The sequence below is a fragment of the Panthera onca genome, chromosome B1, assembly GCF_046562875.1.
Source record: "Panthera onca isolate mPanOnc1 chromosome B1, mPanOnc1 haplotype 2, whole genome shotgun sequence".
NCBI lineage: Eukaryota > Metazoa > Chordata > Mammalia > Carnivora > Felidae > Panthera > Panthera onca.
Genome location: NC_138342.1, coordinates 127,287,296 through 127,312,430, shown reverse-complemented (window position 1 = coordinate 127,312,430; position 25,135 = coordinate 127,287,296). Strand labels below are relative to the sequence as shown.

General features: G+C 34.1%; 1 protein-coding gene and 1 pseudogene across 8 annotated transcripts in view; one reads left to right on the top strand and one right to left on the bottom strand.

The window, feature by feature from the left end:
* The window catches only part of IQCM (IQ motif containing M), a 649,280-nt gene that overhangs the window by 127,930 nt on the left and 496,215 nt on the right, over positions 1-25,135 (top strand). For all 8 annotated transcript variants that reach the window (XM_078445704.2, XM_078445701.2, XM_078445702.2 and 5 more), the window contains exon 7: positions 3,457-3,548. In XM_078445704.2, the coding sequence (XP_078301830.2) occupies positions 3,457-3,548 (92 nt within the window). The remainder of the gene's footprint in view (positions 1-3,456; positions 3,549-25,135) is intronic.
* Positions 14,156-22,189, bottom strand: LOC144615994 (small ribosomal subunit protein eS1 pseudogene; annotated as a pseudogene).

Here is a 25,135-nt window from a genome sequence, read left to right as displayed (position 1 = left end):
AAATAAGATGCCATTAGAGTGAAATTTTTACTGAAATCTAGTTCACCACATAATAAAGATAAGGAAACTTAGCCATGAGGATATAAGCAACAGAAAGGACAATAGAATCAGTTGGAAATCAGGTAGGAGGTTGTTAACAATGCAGGGACAGAGTCCAGCACTAATTAGCATGAATTGCCCAACTCTTTGTGAGACTTCTGGAAGATTTCTGTTCAATACGAATAGACCCCTGTGAGGGAAGCTGTATATAAACTACTTACAATTCCCCTGAAGATGCCTTGGAAAATACTTATTTCTAAGGGAGACACATAATATTTTTAGGTAGACCGTAAAAATATTGGCTCCACAAAAGAAATTTCCTTGGACAATACATGAAGAAATACAATCTTATAAATGTATGATTTCCTTTTGCCAGATTTCTCTACATTTGATTTGCAGAGCAAAACCAAAATTGAATACCTCTGAATTTTCAAATTTAAGGAAGTGAAGTTCTTCAATATACCTTTGAATTCTAACTTCAAAGATTACCGTACATTAACATGCTCTTTTTATGACAATAGTGATAAATGTGAGTGCATTCTAAATGTTAATTTTCCACCAAGGAAATTAATTTTCTATGCACTTATTTTTAGAGCTATTTTTGTTGTTGTTGTTTATAATATTTGGTGCATTTGAAGGTATGACAACTGTATTTCTGTAAATGCATTCTGTAACTTGGGCAAGTGAGCCCAGACTTCTTCCCCTAGTTTTGTGACCATTCGGGAGTTTCTTGTGTGTTATATGACAGTTTGTATTTAGGCTATTCTGATCAATTGAATAATAAAATGAGAAGATTATAAAGTAATGATAGAATCCCTCACTGCATTTCACATCCAAGTTGAAACGACCCTGCCATTTCACCTTAATGTTTGTAAAATATTTTGCTTAAGTGGATGAACTGTGGTCTGCTTCTGTTAGGATCTTTCATTAATAGGGAATCATTGAACAATGCAATTAATAGTCCTAATTTGGAGATTTAAATATATAACCATGGGCCAGATAGAAGAGATCAAAGAAAATTGTGATTGATTAGTGTATTGTGGCCCTATTCTTGATGACATACAAATAAATTCTAGAATTTTAAATGGGGTTTTGCAAAGCTGACTGTATACTCAAGACTTTCATATTTTCCCTTGACTGTATGATTTGGTCATACTAGTGATACCTCAGTTGTTTGGCCACTGCATGTGACCACATGAGTGACAGATAGACTAATGGATCCTATTAAGTCAGTCATTTATTTACTATTTATTAAGTATCAATTGTATGCCAAATGTAAAACTCTGCCACAGAGTCTTCCCTCAGAGACCCTAGTTTTTTGATGGGCAAAATGTTTTCAAATCCTAAGAATTTCTTAAAATTTTTTTTAATGTTTATTTATTTTTGAGAGTGAGAGAGACAGAGCACCAACAGGGGAGGGGCAGAGAGAGAGAGGGAGACATAGAATCTGAAGCAGGCTCCAGGCTCTGAACTGTCAGCACAGAGCCCAACGTGGGGCTCAAACTCACAAACTGCAAGATCATGACCTGAGCCGAAGTTGGACATTCAACCGACTGAGCCACTCAGGCGCCCCTAAAATCCTAAAAATTTCTATAATATTTATATAACATTTGAACTGGCAATTCAATTTCTAGACATTTATAATAAGAAAAGAATTGGATAGGTTCACAAATATGAATGTTCAAAGATTTTCATCCTTGTTTATAAATACCAAAAAAGTGGAAGCAACCCAAATATCCAGCAAAAGAAATTGGTAAATAAACCATCAGTATGTTAAATCCATATAATGGAATGCTTTGTAAAGGGTCTAAATGACAGTGTACATTTTGTACATTTACAAATAAAGAAATTCATGATATTAAGTAAAAAAAAATGAGCTAAAGGATTCATGTACATATATGTGCAAATAAACAGAGAAGGTATGAAATAGTACATATGTTAATTATGACAAATACAGTTAGTATAAAATAGTTATAAGGAGTTCAGTTCTTGAGGTCCTACTACTTGGATTCAAATCCTGGCTCCACCCATTTCTAGCTGGGATCATTTGAACTATATACTACTTAACCATTTAATGTCTTAGTTTATTCATTTGTAAAAGAAGATATATATATATATATATATATATATATATATATATATAATGGAATATGGAATATATATATTATTATTATATATTATATATATAATATATATTATATTATTATTATATATATAATATATATAATATATATATTATTATTATATATATATATTGAATATATATATAATTAAATATATATATATAATGGAATATATATATATATATAATGGAATATTACTTGGTGATCAAAAAGAATGAAATCTTGCCACTTGCAACAACGTGGATGGAGCTAGAGTGTATTATGCTAAACATAAGAAATCAGAGAAAGACAAATATATAATTTCACTCATATGTGGAATTTAAGAAACACAACAGATGAACATAAGGGAAGGGAAGGAAAAATGAGATAAAACAGAGAGGGAAGCAAACCATATGAAACTCTTAAATACAGAGAACAAACTGAGGTTGCTGGAGGGGAGGTTAGTGTGGGGGGATGGGCTAAATGAGTGATAGGCATTAAGGAGGGCACTTGTTAGGATGAGCACTGGGTGTCATATGTAAGTTATGATTCAATGGGTTCTACTCCTAAACCAATAATACACTGTATGTTAACTAACTTGAATTTAAATAAATAAATAAATAAATAAATAAATATAAAAATAAAATAAAATGGGTGTAATAATAATAAAAACCCAGTATCTTGTGAGCACTAAATGCAGCAAGACAGACAGAACTTAGAATCGTGCCTGGCCCTTAAGAAGCATTTAAGGTTTTACAAATATGACTAAAATAATAGGGTGGTGAATTAGGGCTAATTTTTATTTTCTTCCTTTTGCTTATGTACATTTGCTAAAATTTCTACATGATACCCAGTTTTTGATTCAGCTGACTTGGTTAAATCTCACTAAGTCATGATAAGAAACATGTTACTTAAAATCTCTTGTGAAAGCGAGAATAAATAGATATGATGTTTGTTCAGTTTTCTGAGTTTTGTTTTCATTCAGAAAGCAAATGTTCCTATTTGTTATCCATGCTCAGAGCCAGCAAAATTTGGTATTATTTTTGTCTTAATTCAATAAATATTATATATTTATATGTAATAACATAATTACATATAAATATATATTTTCAATAATATTTATAGAGGGCCTACTGCATGCTTCTAACTCTGCAGAATGCTGAGGGTCCAACATGCATAGTCTCTACTGATAGGAGACAAGTGTTTTTTTTCTCTGTGATTAGCATCTAATATTATAACATTGTTCTTGAGCGTTTGTATTACAAAATAGGGATTAGAAATCACTCAAGGCTTTATCTTTACATTCTGGAAACAGATTGTTGGTCTCACCATATGCCGTCCCCATCAACTTTGGCTTGCCCTTACAACCCATGACCACCTCTTCCATGGGACTTCCGAAAGAACATGGTGAGTCTCATTCGTAAGTGTTAATAACGCAGTGACTTTCATTATTTCACATTATTTAAAATGTAGTGTCAAACAGCTAGTATTTCCTTTAAATACTGTGTCAAAATATAAAGAGATTTCAGAAACAAATACTAATAATTCATTTTCAGCTCTTTTATTTGAACTTGAGAGATTGGATTTTTTTAATGTTTCTGTATTTTTGAGAGAGAGAGAGAGAGAGAGAGAGAGAGAGAGAGAGAGAGAGAGAGAATGAGTAGGGGAAGGGCAGAGAGAGAGAGGCACAGAATCCAAAACAGGCTTCAGGCTCTGAGCTGTCAGCACAGAGCCTGACGCGGGGCTTGAACTCAGGAATGGCGAGATCATGACCTAGGCTGAAGTCGGATGCTGAGCTGACTGAGCCACTCAGACGCCCCAGATTGGATGTTTTTAATGTGTGTGAATATTGAAGGTTTTAGGAAATTATAAGCATAAATTTCTTATACTTTTATAATTTCCTCTATCCTTGAGTTATTGTTTTTTTAAAAGAATACATAATTCTTCAAAAGAAAATATAGATGATTCTTTAAAGTCCCTTAAGGGTGATTGAAAAGCTAACTCTCTGGAACTTGGTGACTTGCTTAAAGACAGACCTAGGGGGCTATTGATCCAAAGAAACTGTTTTGTAGTTTTCCTCTTTTTAAACTTGTTACTCATGTTCTTGAGCTTCAGGCTGTCATTAAGAGAAAACTCTTCTTGTAGAGTGGGACTTTGATTGATTTTGAAAATTTGCAGAAGAAGCTTCTCCTTGCATTCTTAAGACATTCTTGCATAAAATTTCCTTTATCCAACTACAATTTTGCCAGCGTTTCTCTGCTTTGATTATTATAAGGAATTCAAGCATCAAATGGAGGCTCAAGCACCACATTTTCATTAATCCAACCAATATTCACCAGTACTTTTAATATTTGTGAATATAATGTCAGAATCTTGAACACATGCTGTTTAAAGTCGAACACACATCTGTTTAAAATTTTTGAATGTTGAATTGATCCATAGCTTAAATTCTTTTAAGGCTTGACCAGGTAGTTTGAGGTCCCAGGTAGTGTAAACAATGTGTGGATCTCAACTGAGTCTAGAATATGTATATGAAGAAGTAAATGCTGTCAAAAATTCTTCATAAAGCATAGGATCTAATAGGTGAAATAGTATAATCTTGAAATCTGATAACTGTGAAGGCTGAGGTTTTGCAGCCCTTAACTACCTTATAAGTGAAAGTTCTATGATATTTAGAGTTTATTCAGAATCATACTAAGCATTGATAAAAATCTGTTTTCAAATACCATCAAACTCAGATAAATCATATGTTTTTTCCCTTTTTAGAGCCACCTCTTAGTTCATTGAAGGGTTCAGTAATTCTCATGGCTTTACTCTGAATGTAGAAATTTAAGTCTTTTTCCATCTACATGGAACTTACTACATTGGAGTTTGACCACAGTTTTTTTTTTTTTTTTAGTGCTAAAGAAAAGACAAAATCTTTCTAAAATGTTTATTGAGAGAATCTCAATTACTAGCTACAGATTATTATGAAATTGTGAGTCAAAGGACTGCAGAATGGGCAGTCACCTACAGGATGTGCTTTGAGGTTTGCTAAAGGTTCTGTCCATGCAAAAATGTTCTGCTGACACATTTGGAATATTTACTAATAGATCCATAATAACTTCATGGGAGATGAAGGCTCCTTGTCTTATCACAGTGACTGGCACATATTAGGCATTAATAAACATTTGTTGAATGAATGAATGAATGAATGAATGAAGACAAATTAAAAGAAGCCACCCAAATGGAATATTTTTCTATATGTATCTGTGTATCTCTTTCTGCATTATAGGCTAAAAGAAAAAGATGAATTTAGGGAAATAAAATACAAAAACAACAATGAATATATACCTGCAAAAAAAGGGCACTGGACACTTTTCTTGTATGGTTCTGGTTTACACTGATTATGTGTAGACTGCAGAGATAGCATAAAAATAAGTAAAATGTTATGCATTTCATTTATATGCTTTAAAAGCAAATTGTTGGGCAGATTATTAGTTTTATGATATAAGTCTCTCAATACTCATATAACTTCAGGGGAGTTGGAAGGTTAAACATGCTGAAAGTATAAAAATTTTCAATAAAATATTATTTCCAAATGCTATAGTGCAGTTCTTCTTTTTTCCTTAAAATGAAATGTATTTTTAATAAAATAAGAGTGGAAATTTCACCAGTGCTTTGTTTCATATGAATTTTTGTTTTATTTTGCTTTGTTTTCAGCCAAACAACTCTTTTATAATAGCAATTTTATTATTATTATTATTATTATTATTATTATTATTGGTAAGGTCAGAAATGTCTGAAAATTTGTGGCCAGGACTTACTTAACTATCAGAGAAGTGTGAAAAATGTTGATTTTTTTTTTTAGGTGTGACCTAGGTGTGATCCTGGCTTTGTGTCTTGGGTGAAAAATAATCAATACTTTATGAATATTTTTTAAAATTCATGTTAATTTTTTAGTTCATTTTACAGGTTTAGTCTACAAATTTGTCCAACAAAGCTTTTTCTGGACATCAGTATTAACACTGTTTAGTAAGTTACAGCTTCACTGAATGTCTGAAACAGTTGCTGAGGTCTCTTTAATAAGAGGATGTAGCTTAAATTGTGGAGAATGCCGATCTTGCGGTTTTCTCAGAGGTATATGATAATTTACTGGGCTCTTAAATTAAAATTGCCCAATTCTTTTTTAGAATAAATAAATAATTTTTTTTTAATTTAAATTCAAGTTAGTTAACGTCCAGCATAGTGTTGGCTTCAGGAGTAGAACCCAGTGATTGATCTCTTACATATGACACCCAGTGCTCCTCCCTAAAAGTGCCCTCCTTAATACCCCTTACCCATTTAACCCATCTCCGCCCCCTCCCCGCCCCGCCACCTCTTCTCCAGCAACCCTCAGTTTGTTCTCTGTATTTAAGAGTCTCTTATGGCTTGCCTCCCTCTCCGTTTTTATCTTATTTTTTCCTTCCTTTACATTATTCTTATTAAAGGAAAAAGGAAAGGAAATTAGAACATGGGAGTTAAGACAAAGTCAAGACTTCTATTCATTTGACTTACATATATTATTATGTATGACACATAATAATTATATGTTATATATATAGAAATATATACACTTTATACTACTTGAAGCCTTGCCTTTTAAAGTGGTACAATAGTCCCCCTTTATCTATGGGGGATACGTTCCAAGACCCTCAGTGGGTGCCTGAAACTTGAGATAGTACCGAACCCTATATATATTATGTGTGTTCCTATACACACGTACCTATGGTAAAGTTTAATTTATAAATTAGGCCCATTAAGAGATTAATAATAACTAATAATAAAATAGAACAGTTATAAGAATATACTGTAATAAAAGTTACATGGATGTGGTCTGTCTCTCAAAATATTTTATTGTACTACACCCACCTTCTTCCCATGATGATGTGAAATGACAAAATGTCTATTAATGAGATGAAGTGAGGTGAATGACATAGACATTATGACAGCATTAGGCTTCTATTTAACTTCTGACAGTGTGTCAGAAGGAGGATCATCTGCTTCTGGATCTTGGTTGACTGTGGGTAACTGAAACCATAGAAAGTGAAACTGCAGGTAAGGGGGCTACGGGATAGCACAGTAGTGAAGGCACTGAAGTTGTTCTAGTCATTCTAATGAGATTAGAATTCTGGCTCTGCCAGTTTCTTTTTTTTTTTTTTATTTTTTTTTATTTTTATTTTTATTTATTTTTTTTAATATATGAAATTTACTGTCAAATTGGTTTCCATACAACACCCAGTGCTCATCCCAAAAGGTGCCCTCCTCAATACCCATCACCCACCCTGCCCTCCCTCCCACCCCCCATCAACCCTCAGTTTGTTCTCAGTTTTTAACAGTCTCTAATGCTTTGGCTCTCTCCCACTCTAACCTCTTTTTTTTTTTTTTTTTTTTTTTTCCTTCCCCTCCCCCATGGGTTTCTGTTATGTTTCTCAGGATCCACATAAGAGTGAAACCATATGGTATCTGTCTTTCTCTGTATGGCTTATTTCACTTAGCATCACACTCTCCAGTTCCATCCATGTTGCTACAAAAGGCCATATTTCATTTTTTCTCATTGCCACGTAGTATTCCATTGTGTATATAAACCACAATTTCTTTATCCATTCATCAGTTGATGGACATTTAGGCTCTTTCCATAATTTGGCTATTGTTGAGAGTGCCGCTATAAACATTGGGGTACAGGTGCCCCTATGCATCAGTACTCCTGTATCCCTTGGATAAATTCCTAGCAGTGCTATTGCTGGGTCATAGGGTAGGTCTATTTTTAATTTTCTGAGGAACCTCCACACTGCTTTCCAGAGTGGCTGCACCAATTTGCATTCCCACCAACAGTGCAAGAGGGTTCCTGTTTCTCCACATCCTCTCCAGCATCTATAGTCTCCTGATTTCTTCATTTTGGCCACTCTGACTGTCTGCCAGTTTCTAGTTGGAAACCTCATCCAAGTGACTTAATCACTCTATGAGTCAGTTTCCTCATTGATTACATGGGGAATAATAACAATACCAACCTCAAAATTTTTAGATTATGTTTATAACATGTATACCATACATCCTGGTGCTTAATAAAATTGAGCTGTGACTATTAATTTCAGTTCCCTAGATGTAAATAGTAAAGCATATATCCTAAAGGATTTATTACTAGAAGCACAAGACCTACCTCTTAACCACACACTCAACCCTATCACAGCATGGAACTCAGGAAGTGAGTTTTATTGTTAATATATAAACACAATCACTGTGACCTTTCCTGAATTCAACTATTTTTGTCGTTATCATTGTTAGCATCCTGCTCTAGACCTTGAATCTGCCTGTTTACTTGCTATTTCAATGAATTTGGTAGGTCACACTGAAATTGATATTCTTCAAGCACTCCTTTCACCAGTCATTTCAGAGCTTTACCTCCATCTTTATGATTCTAAGGGAATAGGCCCATGGTAGGAGGTACCCCAGTTCTCTGGGCTTTAGTTTCGTCATCTGTAATCTTCAAGGAAAGAATGAAACTATCTTCAATGAAAAGAACAAAAGGTTAGAATATTTCCCTTACCTGTAGGGTTGCTTCTCAGATATTAAAATCTCTGTACATAATCATTGATTGGAGAGAAGTGGACCAACCCCAGCCTTTGCTCTTAGCAAGATTTCTTACCTTACCCTACTTGGTAAGTTCACAGCCTTGGGACCCTTGGGATGAATCTCATTAAGTATGACCTTTAACTCTGTCTACATCAGTGTCCACAAGACACCTAGGACTTCCAGGTTGCCTCTTATCACCAAAGTCCCACTCCGTTTCTCTCTAATTCTGTATGCCTTTTTTTGTGACCTTATCCCTTATCCTTTTTGCTCCTAGAAACTGTTTATTCTCCTCCCTGAAATCATAGCCAGTAACCAGCAAAAGCCCTGAATCTTTCTCTTCTGCTAAGTGTTCCCTTTAGCTCTTGGTCTCACTAAAATCCGTGCTCTGTCCCTAGCCCTGAGGACATTTCTTTCTCTGCTGTTGTCTCAAGTGGTGATGGTTCTCTCTCCCACACCTCGCCTGTCTGGGATTGGAGATGGAGTAGTGACCTTATTCCTTATGCTGTTTCCAGACCATTGTCACTTCCTATTCTCTAATATGAATCCATCTTTGAATCCCATGTCATCAAATGATATCCTCCATTATCTCTTCTTCTTACAGTAATCTATTGATTTGCATCCATTTTCAAATATCTTAAAGAATTTAGACCCTGGGCCCTTGTGACTTTCTCAAGCACCAGTCTTGTAATAACTGTGATGTGGGGGTCCAAATAAATAAGCTCTCTGACTCATTGGCTTCTGCATTCCTTGAGCCCTTTTCCTTAAATGATTTTGCTTTCCATCATACTACATGTATTCTCTAATAGTTATACCTTTGAAATATTTCCAAAACCTGACATTGAAGAGCACTACTGTTCACCAGATCACCTTCTAAACTCTAACAATATTTTTAAATCCCACTAAGAGTCTTGGGACCCTAGTGAAAATAGAGGCCTGGCATTAAATTTTTGAATTTCTTCTCTAGCTACACTCATTCCCTTGATAATTTTATCCAAGCTGTGGCTTTAAATATCATTTATGTGCTGATGACTCCAAACATATCTCCAGCCTGGTTATTCTCTTGAACTCCATCTCACATTCAGCTGCTTAATCAGCATGTCTACCTGAATTTTTAACAGGCATTTCAAACCTAACATGTCCAACTCAGGAACTCCGTAGGTGTTGTTCTCTTTGTCTAGAAAGCTCCTTTCCTTAGATATCACAGGCATCACCTTTTGGCCACTTCTGGGCATTGTCCAAATGCCTCCTTACCAGTAAGGCCATTCCTGGCCAGTTTATTATAGCAGCAACCATACTTGCCAGCCCTGTTATGTCACTTGCTTTACTTTGACCTCTAGCATTTGAGATCTCAGGACATGTTGCTTCTTTCATTTATCTGACTTTGTCTGCCTCCTCCTGCTAGAATGTAAAATCCATGAAGACAGATAGTATTGACTGATTTATTCACTACTAAATCCCTTGGATCCAGAATCATTCTTGGCACATAGGAAGTACTCACTATGAGTGAAGATACCATTTCATTTTCTAAGAGTGGTACCAATTTGCATATTTATTTTTTTTCTATTTAATGAAGAAATTTATCTAATTTATTAGAATAAATAGTTCCACCCATGGAGCTTAAATATGCTGTTTTCATTTTGAATAAAAAATAAAGCTGAAAAAAATACAGCTCTATATGTGTGTGCGTGTGTGCGTGTGTGTGTGTGTGTGTGTGTGTGTGTGTGTGTGTGCATGTGTGTTTCTGAGAACATGGTGAACAACTATGCGAGGAAAGACTTTTGGGTACAGAACACCTAAAAATGCTAGTTAAATATTAAAAGATAAGATTAAAACCCTGGCTGAACGAGCAGGAAAGCATAAAAATAGTAAAACCAGAAAATATAAGAAAGTCTGATTCCACAAGGTTTTTATATTATTTAGAGTAGTTTGTTTTTAGGGCTCATACCTATATTCCTGGTAGCTTACAACTCTCCTAGTTAAAACAAACAAGCAACAAAAAATTTGTATCACTTCTGTTCCTTTTCCTTTCAATCAATCATATATAGATATATAGATATATACCTACACACACACACACACACACACACACATATATATATATACACACATGTGTATATATATATATATATATATACATATATATACATATATATATATATATATATGTATACACACACACACACACACACACTCATATTAGATCTCAGGAATCCAGAATTAGATTAATAGATTGATTTTTTGTCATGATGCATTCTCATCACTTGTTCATGGGTTGCCCTCTTTTATTTCATTTGTTTAATAATATTGATAGCAACTGATATCTACTTATTTGCCCTTGCCAAATCCTGTCTCTTTGCTTCCACCCTAGATTCCTAGATTTGGAGTGTTATTAAATTCTTGATACTAATCTTTTGTTGTATTGTGACTGGTCTTTTCACTTCCTTTAAGGGTGTCTTTGATAAACAAATGATATTGATTTAAATATGACAAAATTGAACAAAAATATTACCCTCTTTGGGGCAATAAAATGAAATGCTGTAGGTTTGCTCTCCCCCAATCTTGAAGTTCTTACTCTCATTGTCCACTATTCCAGTTTTGTCTTTTTTTAACTGTAATCTCACAAGCTATGCCATAATTGTCATTATTTTATAAAAAGATGATGTTTGTTTAGATTTGCCTGTCCCCAGGTAGATATCAAGAATTGCAAAAAAACTTACAAATTTTCCAAATGAACTGCAGATGGACATGATATGTCCTTCCTTTTATTTAGGGCTTTATAAAGTCTCAATAATATTTTATAGTTTTCTGCATTTTTTAAAGATTTATTTCCGTGCATTTGATGTTTTTGATGCTATTTTAAATGCTATTTAAAATTTTATTTCAGCCCTACCCCAGTTTCTGCAACCTAGAAATACAGTTAATCTTTTTATATGGACCTTACATCTTATAGACTTTATAAATTAACATAATTTCAGTAGTTAATCTGGTTTATCTGTTGATCCTTCTAGATTTCTTAAGTATATAATCATACTGTCCATGAATGATGACAGTTTATGTTCTTTTCTTCCTACTCTGGGTCTTTTATTTATTTTTTCTTACCTTATTGCATTTGTTAGCCCCCCCTGAACAATGTAACACAAAAATGGTGAACAGCTTTCTCATTTTCTATCTCAGAAGGAATTATTATATATATTAGCATTAAGTATAATGTATAGTATTTGTCAAAGCCTGTCTATATTAAAGAAGTTCCTACTTAGTGAAGAGGTTTCATCATGAGTCAATGTTGAATTTTATCAGATTTTATTTTTATCTCAAGATGATTATATGATTTCTCTCCTTTGTTCTCTTAATGTAGTGAATTATGCTCATTGATGTTCAGATGTGAAACTAATCTTCAACCTTGGAATAAACCAAACTTGAATTTAATTTGCTAACATTCTGTTGACGATTTTTAAACTTATTTTGAAAAGAGAAATGACCTGTAATTTTCCTTGTTTATAATGTTCCTGTCAGGATTTGGTGTTGAGGTAATGAATATTATACAATAAGTTGAAAACTATTCCCACTTTTTTCATTTGTCTGGAAGACTTTGTGTAAGATTGTGCTATTTTTTTTCTTAAATGTTGGGGGAAAATCACTAATGATGCCACTTGGCCTGGAGATTTCTTTATATGGGATTTTAAAATCATAGATTAAATGTCTTTAATAAGATTGGAACTGATGAAATTATTTTAATCTTCTGCCAGTTTTTATAAGTTATGTTTATAGTAATATGTCCAAGTTGTCAAAAGTATTGCCGCAAAGTTGTCCATAATAACATTTGTACTGATGTCTCCTTTTTAATTTTCTATATTAATTATTTAGGTTTTCTCTCTCTCCCTCCTTTCCTTCCTTTTTCTATTGAGTCAGTTGTGCTGAATGTCTGTCAACTTTATTTATTTTTTTAAAGAAACAACTTTAGGATTAATTGGTTTTCTTTAGAGTGCATTGCTTTCTATTTCATGAATTTCTACTAATCATTATATTTTCCTGCTCTCCGTGTTGGTCACCTCTGAGTGAGTGCTTTCTTTGAGATCTTAATATTTGTTATTTGATTTTACTTCAGCATTTACTCATTACAATGAAAATTGTCTAAATACTGTATATATGGTATTATTATCAATTACTGTGGTGGAATCTTCTCTCAATAAAATGGATGAGTTTAAGGAAGGCAGCACATACCCTTTAAAAATAGCCAGTAGAGGGGCACCTGGATGGCTTAGTCGGTTAAGCATCTGACTCTTGATCTCAGCTCAGGTCTTGATCTCAGGGTCGCGAGTTCAAGCCCCACATTGGGCTTCTCTCTGAGCATGAAGCCTACTTAAAAAAAATAGCCAATAGAATGGTAGACATATGGGAACTCAAAAAATGCTTTATAAATAGCTTTTGTCCCCTGTGAAGATAACTGAAAATAAACAAAACCTTTCTGTTAGACTCCTTTTGTATTGAGATCAATAGCCAAATGTTAGGTTTTATTTTTTTTTTCAGTTATAAAAATACAGACAACTATATTAAAGAACAATTTGGAAAAAAGAAAAAAAAAACTTGTCAATTAATGCCACCACCCTCTCACAGCTGTGCTTAACAACTTAGTTTATTTTCTTTCAATTTTGTTCCTTTGTATCTTTTTAAAACCTAGTTGCAATACTTAATTTTTTTTTCTAGTTAAGTCTAATGTAATAGTTTTCTTTCATTAATTGGACATAAGCATCCATTTCATTTTCTCTCAATGAATACAAGGGAATTCTCCCTCATGTACCAGCGCAGCTAACTCTCCAGCTTCTTCACTTGCTCATCAGAGGTTATTCAGGTACTAGTCAGCTTGGGTTGCTAAAACAAAATGCCATAGACTGGGTGGCTTAAACAACAGAAATATTTTCTCACAGTTCTGGAGGCTGAAAGCCTGAGATCAGGGTACCTACGTGGTTGGGTTCTGATGAGAGCTGTCTTCCTGGCTTGCAAACAGCTGCCTTCTACCTGTTTTGTCACATGGCCTTTTCTGAGAGGGCACATTCAGAGAGAGAGAGAGAGCTCTCTGGTCTCTTCTTATAGGGGCATCATGCATGAGAGTCCCACCCTCATGACCTCATCATGCATGAGAGTCCCACCCTCATGACCTCATCTAAACTTAATTGCCAAAGGCTCCATCTCCCAACTACCATCACCTTGAGGGGTAGGCTTTCAACATAAAAATTTGGGAGGAACAAAATTAAGTCCACAGCACTCAGTACTAGAGGAGGAAAAACCATGTTCTTTGTTCCCGCCTTTTGACAGTATGTGAAGCCGGCTGAAGATAGGAAGGGAGGAGGGTAGAGAGGTATTTTCAACTCATTTTGGAAGTGGAAAATAGAATTTTTAAAATAATACGTTATTTTTTTTAAACATCACAAATAAGATTTTTTTTATTTGTCACCATTAAATGTCTGAATTTTAAACAGATACTTGGACTGGTGGCTCATATCCATCAGCTCGTTCAACGTGAGCACCGTTCTCATCCCCAGTAGTGTTTCCAGAACTACTACCTTCACTGTGAAGTTCCATGAGCTTTCCCAATTCAGACTTGGTCATCTTCAGCATTTTTACTTTTCTCACAAAGATATCATGGGGTGGATAAATAAAGTGACAAGTCTTTACAATGTCTTTTCTGATGCTGTCTAGAATCAATTCTTTCAAGTCATTTGTCTCCACTTTTTGGGTCATGATTTTTGTCATCTTTTTCTGAATCTGGAGGTTGGTGCTGAGCATAAGAGGTCTTCCAAATCTGATTGTTGTTGTTGTTGTTGTTGTTGTTTTTTAAGTAAAACCAACACAAACAGATGAAGCAAATAACCATTGGTAGTCTTGACATCAGCATGAGCTTCAATCATGTTCTGCACTTTTTTGACCATGAAGCACATTTTGTCATGGGTAAGGTCCATGCCATGGAAAGATGCCCTGGACATCGTCAGTAATTAGCTTCAATTTTCTAAATACAACTTCCTTATTCTGCAGATCAGCAAGGCTCACTTTAAAAACATGACCCTTGAGGACATCAGATGCGATTTTGGTTCCATGTGTTCTGGTAACTAGTGTTTTCCTAATATTTCTTATATTGAACGTATCTGGTGCTTTCATATTATACCAATCTTTCTTAGAAAATGGATCAACCACTTTCTTCTTGGCTCCCTTTTTGCTGCCTTTCATAAGATGCTTGTTCTTGCCCCCAAATAATAAATTCTATACATTCTAAGCAGATTTAGTTTTATTCAGGAATCCACTATATTACAACAGGTGCAGTGAGAGGGAGACGATGCTGGCCTTGTGTACATTTAGACCATTGCTACCTGCCTTTTTGATTCTGTGATCCCCTATCTCCCCCAATTCTACTGTAATAATCAAGTACCTTCTCATAAATACTTTCATTTGTTGATACAATGTCAGTTATTATTTTATACCTAGGAAATTCCAAAAGTTATTTGAAAAAAGCTGAAATTTAAGATATTTAAAATATTTTTATTAATTTTTTGCCACAATGGCTACTAAAAACATTAACTGATAGATGTTTTAACAAAGTAATAGAATAAATTTGTTTTTAATAAACTAATAACATAATTCGTATCACTCCTTACTGGTAAGTTTCTTTTTATATGTTGTATTCTTGATTCTCATGGGATTTTCAGGCAAAGTTCATCTAATTTTTCCCATCACTGGTATGAAGAAACTAAATATTAAAAAGTATGTAAGTAGCTCAAATTTCAAGTATTAGTTTTCTGATTCCCAGTTCTCATTCCATTTTATTGTATTGCTTTATATAGGTTCATATTATCTTATATGTATCTATGAATATTTTGCTCTTTAAATATAAAATTGAGATATTTTGTTCAAAGCTTTTATTTTTTTAAGTAAGCTCTACACCCAAAGTGGGGCTTGAACTTGCGACCAAGAGTAGCATGTTCTACTGAGTGAGCCAACCAGGTGCCCCTAAAATTGGGATATTTTAAGGCTATATTTCATGACAAAACAGAGTAATTCAATATAGGATGGGCTTATAAAGTGAGTATTTTGTAGTACATAAAATGTTACAAACTAAAGGGTAGTGTAAATTTGTGTAATTTTTGAGTTTTTCTCCATCTGATACTATGTGGTCTAAATATGGTGTTTCTCACTACTGTACATATTTTTTAGAATTACGTTTTCAATTAGTCTTCCAAGTTTATCAATAATATTGTTACATCATATAATTTTAGAGTGTTAGCCTTCATATTGAATTATAAATTAGTTTCTATTGCTGTTTAAGTATATAATAATATATTAGGAAATATAGCTTTTTTGCATTATTCCCCACTGCTCACATTAATAGACATCTTGTAAAAACACAAGTGTTTTGTCTGAAAATTCACCTTGCCTCATCATTTTTAGGAAAATGTAAAAAGTATTTTTAATGTACCAAATTCTAAACAATCAAAAATTTTCATGTTGGGAAAAATGCATCCTATGATATTAGAAGTGTTCAGCAAATCTCTAAGAGATATTTGAGGAATGTGAAAAACCTCTTTTTATTCCATTACAAGAATACCTGTGTCTTGAATCCAGGTATTTCTCTGTTCATTTATATACTCTGTCAGGAAGAGGAAAACCCAACAGGGTTTAGCTAATTTTAGCTAAGCTAATTTCTGAAATTTCAAGAGATTGAATATATCATCTATAAATATTGATGGTAGCAGGAAGATACATTCCACAGTGGATTACAGATATTTCTTATGCAAAATAATCTTAAAATAAAACATTTAAGCATTATAAGCATGTAATTCATTTATATATCCTGAAGCAAGATTGAAAGGGGATCATTAGACCAATGATGTTAATAAAAATAAAATGCAAGATGTACTTATAATTTAAATTTTCTGGATGAAGTGCCAGGGTGGCTCAGTTGGTTAAGCATTCAACTCTTGATTTTGACTCAGGTCATGATCTCACAGTTTGTGAGTTCGAGCCTTGTGTCAGGCTCTCCACTTGAGATTCTCTCTCTCCCTCTCTCTGTGTCCTCCCCATCTCTAAAAAATAAACTTAAGAAAAATAGATTTGCTAGTAGTCACATAAAACAAGAGAAACAGATGACATAAATTTTAAACACACTAAATTTAACCTAATATATATAAAATTCATCATTTAATACATAATCAATATGAAAAATTATTAGTATCATATTTTACATTCCTTTTTTTTTCTTACAAATTCTTTAAAATCTGGCATATAATTTAACATACAGCACATCACCATTCATACTAGCCACATTTCAAGTGCTCATAGCCACACTTTATCATACTGAGAACACAGGATTAGGATTTGGGCCTCCAGTGGATGTTGATCACTCATTTTTGTGATCATGCTTGGCACATAGTAAATGGACAGTAAATGTTTAAAGAAAAGAAGAAAAAAAGATAGCAAAGAAAGGTCATAGAAGTTTGTTGCCTGATTGGAGTATATATATCCACTTATTAGATGGATGACCTTGGTAAGGGTATTTAGCCTTCCTAACCTCAGTGTTCTTTTGTAGGAATGAGATATTTGTATATGCCTTTCAGTATTACTGTGAGAGAATTAAATGAGGGTATCAAAGGTAGAGCACCTACTTGGTTTCCTTCCATCCCACTTCCCTTCTGGAATCTGAATTGTCCTATATTAGATAACTTAATCTGCTCATATCCACTTTTATTAGATTTCATAAATTGCCCCACCAAACATTACATTTTTTTCAGTTAAAGTGAGTGGAATGGAAGGAACTAGAATCAGAGTAGGAGGTTCTTGGCATTTAGATTATAGCCAAGGACAATTATGTTAAATTGCTTAGCATGCTGTGGAATTAATTGCCCATGATCTTAATTATAAATATTTAATATTTAATTTATAAAACATCCTTTAAACATGCAGGTCTACATTCATATATATGAACATTTTGGTAAATAAGCTTCAGTCAGGTAGATGGTTTAAAATGTTAATGCAATGATCACTTCAGATCTTCTTATTTCCCTTCTGTTCAGACCTGAACTGCTCAGGGACTTGAAGCAAGAAATAGAAGCATCATCTGTTTTGTTTTGTTTTGTTTTGTTTTGTTTTGTTTTGTTTCCTTTCCTCCATTCACACATTCACATACACAATATAAAATACATGTAGAGGTGTGCAGAAAACATACACCTATGGTAGTGGGCTGGCTTCATGGGCATGTGACCCTGAAGTCACACAGGACTCTGCCCCTTAGAAAGGGATCAGCTCTTGGGGATTAATGCTCTCTGGTCATTGTCTTGAACTTCTAAGTAATTTACCTTTAAATTTGTGGTTTGTAAGTAAGTCTAATAGGATAATGGAACATGCAAGGGAAGCTTGGGGCCTTAATTCCCAATTGGTCCCACCTCCTCCTCCCTACTTATACCCCAAGGATGGAGTCTTGACCACCCGCTCCCTCCCGGGTTCCAGCTCAGCGACTGCAGACACATGCCTTCTGCCCTGTTTGTGTTTGCAGAGCAAGGAGGGTCTGGTGAATGAGTGCAGCCTGCACACCTGAAGATCTGCACTGGCCCAGCAACAATAAATTGACAGCAATAAATTGCAAGTCAAAACCACCATGACAGACCGAAAGACAGCAATGAGCAAATGGAAATCTGTTATGATGTGATGAATAATTATAAAGTTAAACCTGTGTCAGCAGTACCCAGATCATAAAATAGAATGTTGTCAGCACTCAGTATTTACCCCCACTCCCACCTTTTCTCCTCCCATTTGGAACACTCTTGTTCACCCCCCAGTGTTAACCACCAGCTTTAGTTTTGTGGTAACAATTTCCATGTTTTTCTCTGTAGGTTTACCACCCAGACTGATAGAGAATTATTGGTGCCTATTTAAAAAAATTACATAAATTATATTATACTATCTATAGTTTCTGTGCCCTACCTGTTTTGCTCAACACTGCTTACAAAATTTTTCCATGCTGTTACAGATTACTGTATTTTGTTCATTTTCACTAATGTATGGTGTACCATTTTAAGAATACATAATGCAGCATTTAGTCTATTCTTGATGGACATTTAAGTTGTTTTCACTTTAGGGCTGTATCAGCGCTACTGTGCATGTCTCCTGTTGTATGTCTGCAAGAGGTTCTCTATATATCAAGGAGAGAGTATTCTGGTTCATGGGCTACGTATACTTTAAACTTCTCAATAATGCCAAACTATTCCAAGATTGGCACTAATTCACATTCACACTTGCAGAGAATGAAGTCCCATTGTTTCACAGCCTATTCACTTGAAATTGTTAAAATTGTAAATTTGTGCCAATCAGTTGGGATTCAGTGTTTAAAATTTTTTAATTTGCATTTTTCTGATTATTCATGAGGTTGAACCTCATCATATGCTTCTTAGCCATTTGGATTTCCTCTTTTTTTTTTTAAATTTATTTATTTTGAGACAGAGAGAGAGAGAGAGAGAGAGAGAACATGCACAGTGGGGGATGGGCAGAGAGAGGGAGAGAGAATCCCAAGCAGGCTCTGCACACAGAGCCTGACATGGGGCTCGGACTCACAAACCTTGAGATCATGAGCTGAGCCGAAATCAAGAGTTGGATGCTTAAACCAACTGAGCCACCCAGGTACCCCTGGATTTCCTCTTTAAAAAAATCTTGTTCAGTTACTTTTTTCCATTTTTCTTTTGGTTTGTTGCTTTCTTCTTATTGAGTTAAAACATTTCTCATAAAATCTCATAAACTGCATCTTTGTGCACTGCATGTGTTAGAAAAAGTCCATGGCTTGTCTTTATAAACTGTTTTATGGTGTCTTGCTAAATAGAAATTGAATTTATCAGTGTTACCTTATGACTATTTCTTTTGTATCTTATTTGAAAATTTTAGTGTAAAACCTTTGCTACCTAAAGGTCTTAATGTCCATTGATGTCTTCTAAGTTATTATGGTTTTATGTTTATATTTAGTTTTTAAGCTTTTTGGAGTCTATTTTGTGCAAAGTGTGAGAGAAGGGTCCAGTTTCATTCCCTCCCCATTCTTCTCACCCTCCTCTGCCATAGTGACACTCACTTGTCCTAGACATATTTACTGAAAAGGCTCTCTTTACCCAGTGGTCTTCTGGGCCACCTCTGTCATATACTAAATGTCCACATATGCATAGATATGTTGCTCTGTCTTATTCTGTTCTACTGATCTGTTTGTCTAGTCTTAGAAGAGTACCACATGCTTCTAATTACCATATGTTTATAATAAATCTTTTGTCTAGATTTTTAGCTATTTGTGACAGGAGACCATTCCCATAGTAGTTACTATTTCAAAAGTAGAAGACATATTTTCTTTATATGTAACTGTGAGTCTCTCCCATGGACAATAATGGAGTTTTATATATCTATTTATTCTTCCTTCCTCTATCTGTTATCCACCAATGATTTTATTAGATATGTTTTTTCTCTTAGTGTGTAGGTATACACTAAGAATATACATGATAATGATTTCACTCATATATGGAATTTAAGAAACAAAACAAATGGGCAAAGGGAAAAAAAGAGAGAGAGAGGCAAACCAAGAAACAGACTTTTAACTATGGAGAACAAACTGATGGTTGCAAGAGGGAAGGTGGGTAGGGGGAAGGGTAAATGGGTGATGGGGATTAAGGAACACACTTGCTCTGATGAGCACTGGGTGTTGTATGGAAGAGTTAAATCACTACATTGTACTCTTAAAACTAATACTATAGTGTATATTAACTAACTGGAACTTAAAGTAAAACTTTAAAAAAAGAGTATACATGGTAAAGTATACATGATAGTCCTACTTTAAATATGCCTATTTTTGTACCAAGTGATTTACTAATTCCAAATGAGAATTTTCCCCCTTTAACTATAAAAGATGTTGAAATCAGCATTTACCAACTTACCTCATTTACCAACTTCTTTTCCTTCTTAAAATTTCTGTTAGTTATTTATTGATTCTGTCATCTAGGCCAGGGTGATACTCTTATGTCAAGCTCATTTTTCTTGAGGATTTTGTACACATTTCTCTACTGCCTTGTAGTTTGCAGCTTTGCTTTTTATAGTCATATTGTTCTTTTTGCCTGCCTATTTTTTTATTTCTGAATTCTCGTGATATTTCTGAGATATGTTTTGGCAAGCATTATACTGTGATGATTTTTTTTCATGACATAAAGTATGTCCTCCAATTTGAAGGTTCTAATTTTATTTCATTTCAATGATTATTTCTTAAATTATATATTTAATATATTTTTATTCTATTACTTTGTTTCTTTTCTTCTTTTGCCTGTTTCCTATGTCTATCATTTTTCTTATAATCCCTTTAAGCTTTCTTTATTATGTTTCACGTTCACTGCTATCAATCCTATTTCTAGTGCCCCATACTCTGTCTTCATTTCTGCAAATGATTTAATTTTTTCCATTTACTTCTTTTTGGGCTCCTTCAACTCAAGCAGTGATCTCTATTGTCTCGCTATATTTTTCTTCAGTTTTTATATATTTTTATTGAGAATTCTTTGTATAGAGGCAATTACCTTTTTTCCTCCAAACATTTTCTTAGGCAATGCGTTTGGTTAAAAAGTTTATCTTATTTGTGGCAATATGTTTCATCTTTTTTCCCTTGGCAACATTTTTTTCTCATGGTATTCATGTGTCATTTTAAAAAATGCCTTTTACATTTTATTTGTTTCTGCAATATATATTATGATTATGATTATGATTATTTACTTTTAATGGAGTATGTTCTTCCTGGACTAGCCATTTGTAGGAGGTTTGCATATAGGAATGGACAGGACAATGTTCCTGGTTAATGGAAAACACCTTTTTTTTTTTAAGTTTATTTTTGAGAGAGAAAGAGTGAGTGAGTGCAGGGAGGAGCAGAGAGAGAGGGAGAGAGAGAGAGAATCCCAAGCAGACTGCACACTTTCAGAGAAGAGCCATATGGGGGGCTTGATCTCATGAACTGTGAGACCATGACCTGAGTCAAGGTCAAGAGTTAGATGCTTAACCAACTAAGCCACGCAGGTTCCCTGATGGAAAAGACCTTTAATGATGCAGATCGGTGGTATGCATGAGTTGTTTTAGCCTTTGCTTCTCCCCAACCATTTTATTTCCACTCTGAAGGACAACTCACAGTGCTGAATGTCTCTCCTTACCCTTTGCTTCAACTGGAGGTTGAGTCCTGAAAATATGCCTCACATATATGATTCCTCATCCAGTCCCAACTTCCCCACTTTTTGAGATCTTGAGATAATGTGGCCCAGGGCACTTCTGCTATCAGTATAGACCCCTTATTTTTCATTTTTCCCCCAAAGGGATTTGCTCTTCAAGATGTGGCTACTTATTTTAGAGATCTATCCTCTGTATTACCTGAGATCTACAATGGTGGCATCTTTAATTTCATCTTCTTTCACATCCATTTAACTTTCATTTTTTAAATTAAAAAAAATTTTTTTTCACGTTTATTCATTTTTGAGACAGAGACAACAGAGTGTGAGCAGGGGAGGGGCAGAAAGAGAGGGAGACAGAATCTGAAGTGGGCTCCAGGCTCTCACTGATTGTGAGATCATGACCTGAGACGAAGTTGATCACTCAACCACTGGGCCGCCCAGGCTTTCATTTATATTTGGAAGTTCTGTCTTTATAGCATGCTTCTAGGTTTTAGATGGTTTCTTATTTCATTGAAGGAATTTGTTTTTCTGGTGTTTAATTTTTATTATTGATTTTGGACTATTTCCAAGAGAAGATGGGGGAAAGATTGTATTTTTATTCCATAATTACAAGCCAGAAGGTGTGATACTATTTTGAGGAACTCAAGCAAATGCCAATAAGCAAGTCTCCCTGAAAGAATTATAATTCATACATTAATCTTTAATGCAGAGCATATTATTATCTATCTGTATTTTATGTTAAATGATAGTCTAATAACCTCCTCAAAAGTTACTGATAAGATATAAAATTTCAAATAACACTTTAATAGGGTTTATTGGTTTGTTAGTGCTGCTGTAACAAATTAAATTTATTGTCTCACAGTTCTGGAGCTGGATGTCTGAAACCAAGGTGATGGCAGGGTCATGCTCCTTCGGAAATCTTGAGGCGGGGTCCTTTCTTAGCTTTTCAAGTTTGTAATAGCCCTAGATGCTCATTGTCTTGTGGCATAGACATGTGCCAGTCTCTGCTTCTGATTTTATATTTTCTTCCTATATGTCTCCGTGTTTTTCCTCTTCTTATAAGGACATGCGTCATATTGGATTAAGGGCCCACTCTACTTCAATGTGACTTTTTCTTAATTTAATGAATTATATCTGCAGTGACCCTTATTTACCAAAAAAAAGGTCACATTCTGAGGTACTAGGCGTTAGGAGTCTACATATCTTTTTGGGGAACACAATTCAGTTTAGAACATAAGAGGTTGTATCTTTTGGAAGATAATGGATTAACTGATTATTCTAACTTACTATTTTTTTTAACAGATAAACAAGGTTTTTGTGAAACAGCTTTAAAGTATTCTTAAAAAAAACACAAACATTTTGCTTTTTATGACAGTTATATTGAACCACTGAGACATATTGATTTCTTTATTTTAGTACCATGTTTACATTTTATCATTTCTAAATTGGGAAGAAGGTGTTTGGAGACCTACCAGTGATTAATATCTCAGGAGATATACGTTTAGTCCAATATTACTTAGTTATCTACCCATGGACAGGTAAAATGTGTTACCATGTAGCCAAGGAAATATGGACATTGGAATTGCATCTCTTTTTAGTTTGTAGATAAAGGAAATCTATTAAACTTTGATTTTAATAATTTGACAATTCTGATGAAGCATTTATTTCACTTACTGAGGTTAAGGAATATTTATATACAGCATCCCTTTTGAAATAATAAAATATGTTAGATAAATTATGTTCTAAAAATATATGAAAAAAATCACTGAAGGACTAAAAAGACAGTGGGGAATACCACACGTCAGTTTTTCTTTAACTGTCTGCAACTAGAGTGGGAAGCAGAATATTGGAGTGCCAAACCGAAGCCTAGTAAATCCTAATTTGGATAAATAATAAAAGAAATATATACTTTGAAATCAGTGAAGATAAAGAAGACCAAACAAAAAAAAATATTTTTAAAAGTCAGGGAGGGAGGGAGGGAAGAAGGAAGGAAGGAAGGAAAGGAGAAAGAAAGAAAGAAAGAAAGAGAAAGAAAAACTCCACAGCAGGAGCAGTAAGATAATCAATTTATCAACAGTGACAATGAAAGCCTGAAGGTAATGGAATAATAACCCTAGTGTGCTTACAGTCATACCTGCTAGTCTAAAAGTCTACAGGCATAGTCAATATCTTTCAAGAGGTTCAATGAGGATGTGATAAAATAAACAAAGACTGAAAGTGTTTATGACCAACAGAATCTCATGAAGGAAATATTCAAAATGTACTTTAGGGGGCATCTGGGTGGCTCAGTTGGTTAAGCAACCAACTTCAGCTTAGGTCATGATCTCATGGCTCATGGGTTTGAGCCCTGTGTTGGGATCTGTGCTGACAGCTCAGAGCCTGAAGCCTGCTTTGGATTCCGTGTCTCCCTCTTTCTTCTGTCCCTCCACTGCTTGCACTCTGTCTCTGTCTTTCAAAAATAAATAAACTTAAAAAAAAAAAAGATGTACTTCAGGACAAGAAAAATATAGATTTAAAAAATCACAAATATTTACAAGAAAATAAACTGATGATGTGCAATAGCAGTAATAATATCTAGTGAGTCTAGAAAATATAATTAAAATATTAAATAGTGATTATAATATTATCTTTAAATTAACATAAAAGTTAAAGTATTCTAGAGAATTTAGTGTATCCAAGAAAAGGATAAAGTTTTTGTTATGTATGCATTTTTAATATCTAGAATATAATTATCTAAAGAGTGTGTCATTCAAACTGATGACACAGGTTAAAAGTAGCATAATAAAAAGTACTTAGCACAAATGAAGGAAGGAGAGAGGGAAAAGGAGTAAGTGACAAAATAGGAAAAATTAGATAGTTACAAAAAATATTACTCATTGAAAATAAATGAAAAGAGATACTTCGGTTAAAAGTCAAAGAATTTTACATTGTAGGGAAAAGAGTCAACTCTATGTTACTTATGAGATACATTTAAAACATAGAATATAGAAAGTTGAAGTAAAAGGTTTTTCAACTTTCTTTTGATCTCTGTTAGCATAGTGTATATAGTTCAATACTTTTACCAATGTTAAGAATATAAAAGGTGATATCGCTATAGATATCGTAGACATAGAAGAAGAAAGGGAGGACGTTATGCCAGAAGTATTGAAAATGTAGACACAGTAAAAAGGCTTCTGGAAAAATATAATGTACCCC